Below are 3,258 nucleotides of genomic sequence, written 5' to 3'. Positions count from 1 at the left end.
CTAAATAAATATTATTACTTTATAAATCTTCATTTTTTATTTTCTTACTTTGTTAAAATATTGTATTATTCTCACTAAATTAGGAGACACTTCTTTCTTGTCCTGTCCCTTGTAAGTCAAATGTCTCAACAATTCACTGCAATAAAACAATGTAGCAATAATTAAATACAATATTAAATAATGTTGGACTCACTCATTTTCTATTTGGCAGAAGAGGATGCTGTCAATGTGACACAACTGCTCTGCTACTTGTCTTGGTTGCCATGTCAAAACAATCTCATAAGAAGACTAAAATAAAAAATGTTTTAATAATAATCACTTTTAATAAGAATAATTTACTAGTTGTTCTCTTTCTTGTGATAAATACTGCAGTACTGCCACAGGCTCTGAGTGGTCATTTTTCTGCATCATGTACAACCTTGAGAGCAGAAAGAAAGTAAATCTTAATTTAATCTAAATGATACACTTACTGTGAAACTTCCATGATGACTCTCTTTTCTGATGATGTAAGTGTTGGTTCATGACAGGCAGTATCCAGGAGTTCTTGTAATTTAACATCAAGTGATTTACAGTCTCTGAAATGCTGTTAAGAAAAAAGATCATTAGCATACACTATAATAATCTCTGCTATTCATCATAGTTGCATTTATATACATGCATTTTTATTATAAGCATACATTGTACATGAACAGCTTTTTAAAACTGATGCATAATGATCTCTGCCATTATACTCCATCATCTCTCTCTCTTTCATTGGCCTCGCCTACGCGAGGTATAGGTAGTTGTTGTGTGTGTCTGTCATTACCCGAGCCCACGCGTAGGCGCCCCATAGGAAGCGAGGGTAAAGCAGTCGTCCTGTCTGTGTGTGTGTGTGTTCGCTTGGTCTCCACTTTTGAGCTGTGTGACACTGCTTTCTTGTCTAGTCCTGAAGAGTCTTATAATCAACACTGGCTCTAGAAAAAGTTATTCTCCGTCTTGGGAATGCTATACTTTTCTTTTCCGTGGAGTAAGAAGCTGGCAAAGTCGCCAAACGTAGGTCGGTTCCCCGACAACTTTTTCATAGTGTGAGCAAAAGAGCAACTGGGCAGATAAAACAATAAAGCAAAGCCTCATCTTTCATTAATATGAGAGGAATTGCTCTAATCATCTTCGTTTTAAAGATATGGTAGCCCAAAAATTCATACTTTTGTGAGTTTACACGAGGCTCTCTTCTCCCGAAGTAGCGGCCAGAGTCTTTAAACATCAGGGGCTCAATAGACGTTTGTATGCAACAAATAGAGCCTAACAAATGTATGCTAAACTGTTTAAAAGTCAAGAAAAACTAAAGCTTTCTTCACCACTTAGAGCCATGTGCCACCATTACTGTGTGTGCGGGTGGAGCATGTCTTGATTGAGCCACACCTTCATTGCAGCCACACCTTTACATTGCTGCAGCAGTGCAGTGCAGCAAGCATGCTGGAGCTTCTTCTCTGTCTAAAAAACAAAAAAATCACTGTCTCATAACATTCACTAAGTTTTTACATGCTGAAGCTTCTTTTCTGTGTCAAAACTTTCACTAATTATTTTTCTGTTAATTTATTAAAATTGTTACACACAGACTGTGGCGAGGGTATGCACTTTAGTGCTCTCGTTCATTCATTCATTCTGTACAACTGAAATTTGTTTTTAATAAACAATAACTTTAGCACAGCGTGTTCTAAGCTCCCAGATCTTTCTTTTTGACGTGGAAAAGTCTTTCTTAACTGTTTTGTGTTGCTCAAATACAAGTGCTAGGTACAGAAGCTTCAAAGTAAGAAAATCGAGTAGTTGGGCCAAGTTCCGTTGTGTTGGCACTTTAGAGATAGCTGGTAGCATTTTTCAGTAGATTAGAACATGGCCTTCAAAACTTATGAACAGATTTCTCTAAATCTTACTTGATGAAGAGTTATACTTACTTGAAATTGTTGAGGTCACTCGTTTGTGCAGCGCTAGAGCAACAACTTGTTGGGTTATAGGTACTAAAGTACCTATACTATCTCAAATATACAAAGGCAGCAACTTTTTTTGTCAGCAAGTTTATCATATATTGCTGATTAGTAAAGAAAAAGTGAAGCTTCTTTCTCACATGGTCTTCTTGCTGCCACTCATTCCAGTCATGGAATGCCACACCTTTCAATCTACATGCATGGGAGGGGCTGGAGCTGCTTGCATGTATGTGCTGCAGTGCTGCTACTTCTGCAGGTATTCAAGAGCAAGTGCAACTGCAGGAAGCTAGTGTTGAGCAGACTCTCTTCATGCTGATAATCAAACAGTTATTGAAGTGCGGGCATGCACCATAGCAGCTATAGGGGCGAGGCCATGCACCGTAGGTGTCTCGTTTCTTACATAAAAGTGTTTGCATATCCAGTGCTTTAATGCAAAGAATATTCCAGATACACTTCCACTGTCACTGGATGAGCCACCATTGACCTTTCCTTTATTACTAGCATTGCCACTGTATGAACAGGTTGGTAATGGTGATAGTCTGGGATTATTCCCTGGGAGTGTCGTTCTGTTTGATGCTGATACATGGACAGGAGTAACAAGATGCTTACCTATTGAAAGAGAATCAGAATACAGGTTTATAATACTAACATTAATGGCTTATCTATGAAAATCATTATTAAAATTGTATTATTATGTTTATTTTAAAGTATTGTGAAGTGTCAATATCTTACTGTGTCTAGTGCAGTCTTCAGGAGGTAAGGAGAGACTCATAGACTTTTTTGCTTTCTCCTCCATACAATGATGATAACTCTATAGTTAATATAACAGTTACAATATAACTATTGTTTATAAAATTAACACTATCAAATCTAATTTTATTATCAGAGACCACAAAACCAATACACAAGGGCTATAAAAATGTCTGACTCTAGCTACAAGCTTTATTACTTTCCGACTAAAGGAAGAGCAGAGCCAATAAGACTCCTATTTGCCTACAAGGGAATCAAGTATGAAGACATTCGTATCCCTGGAGAGAAATGGGCTGAATTCAAGTCTCAAACACCTTTTGGATCAATGCCTGTCCTTGAAGAGGGAGGGCAGAGGCTAGGAGGGAGTAATGTTATATTGCGGTACTTGGCAGAGAAGTCAGAGTTCAATGTTGCTGGTAGCAATGACTGGGAGAATGCTTGGCTGGCTAATATTGCTGATTTTATCAACGACTTTGCAAACGAGTTTGTCAAGTTTGCGTTCGAGAAAGACGAAGAGAGAAAAAAGGAATTAGAAGCAAAGTTT

The 3,258-nt window shown here is 37.7% G+C and overlaps 1 protein-coding gene across 1 annotated transcript in view; it reads right to left on the bottom strand.

Moving 5' to 3' along the window:
• Window positions 1–23: 23 nt before the first annotated feature.
• The window catches only part of LOC105313096 (ras-specific guanine nucleotide-releasing factor 1-like), a 31,878-nt gene continuing 28,643 nt past the window's right edge, over window positions 24–3,258 (bottom strand). Inside the window, exons 17-22 of the mRNA XM_019997761.1 lie at window positions 2,697–2,775; window positions 2,365–2,573; window positions 471–583; window positions 340–418; window positions 194–288; window positions 24–136 (exon numbers count right to left, since the gene is read on the bottom strand). Coding sequence (XP_019853320.1) covers window positions 37–136; window positions 194–288; window positions 340–418; window positions 471–583; window positions 2,365–2,573; window positions 2,697–2,775 — 675 coding nt within the window. The 3' untranslated portion in view covers window positions 24–36. The remainder of the gene's footprint in view (window positions 137–193; window positions 289–339; window positions 419–470; window positions 584–2,364; window positions 2,574–2,696; window positions 2,776–3,258) is intronic.

The sequence above is a fragment of the Amphimedon queenslandica genome, unplaced genomic scaffold (assembly GCF_000090795.2).
Source record: "Amphimedon queenslandica unplaced genomic scaffold, v1.1 AMPQUscaffold_13354, whole genome shotgun sequence".
NCBI classification, from domain to species: Eukaryota; Metazoa; Porifera; class Demospongiae; order Haplosclerida; family Niphatidae; genus Amphimedon; species Amphimedon queenslandica.
The sequence above is the reverse complement of the archived record's forward strand: the minus strand, read 5'-3'. Positions and strand labels throughout refer to the sequence as shown.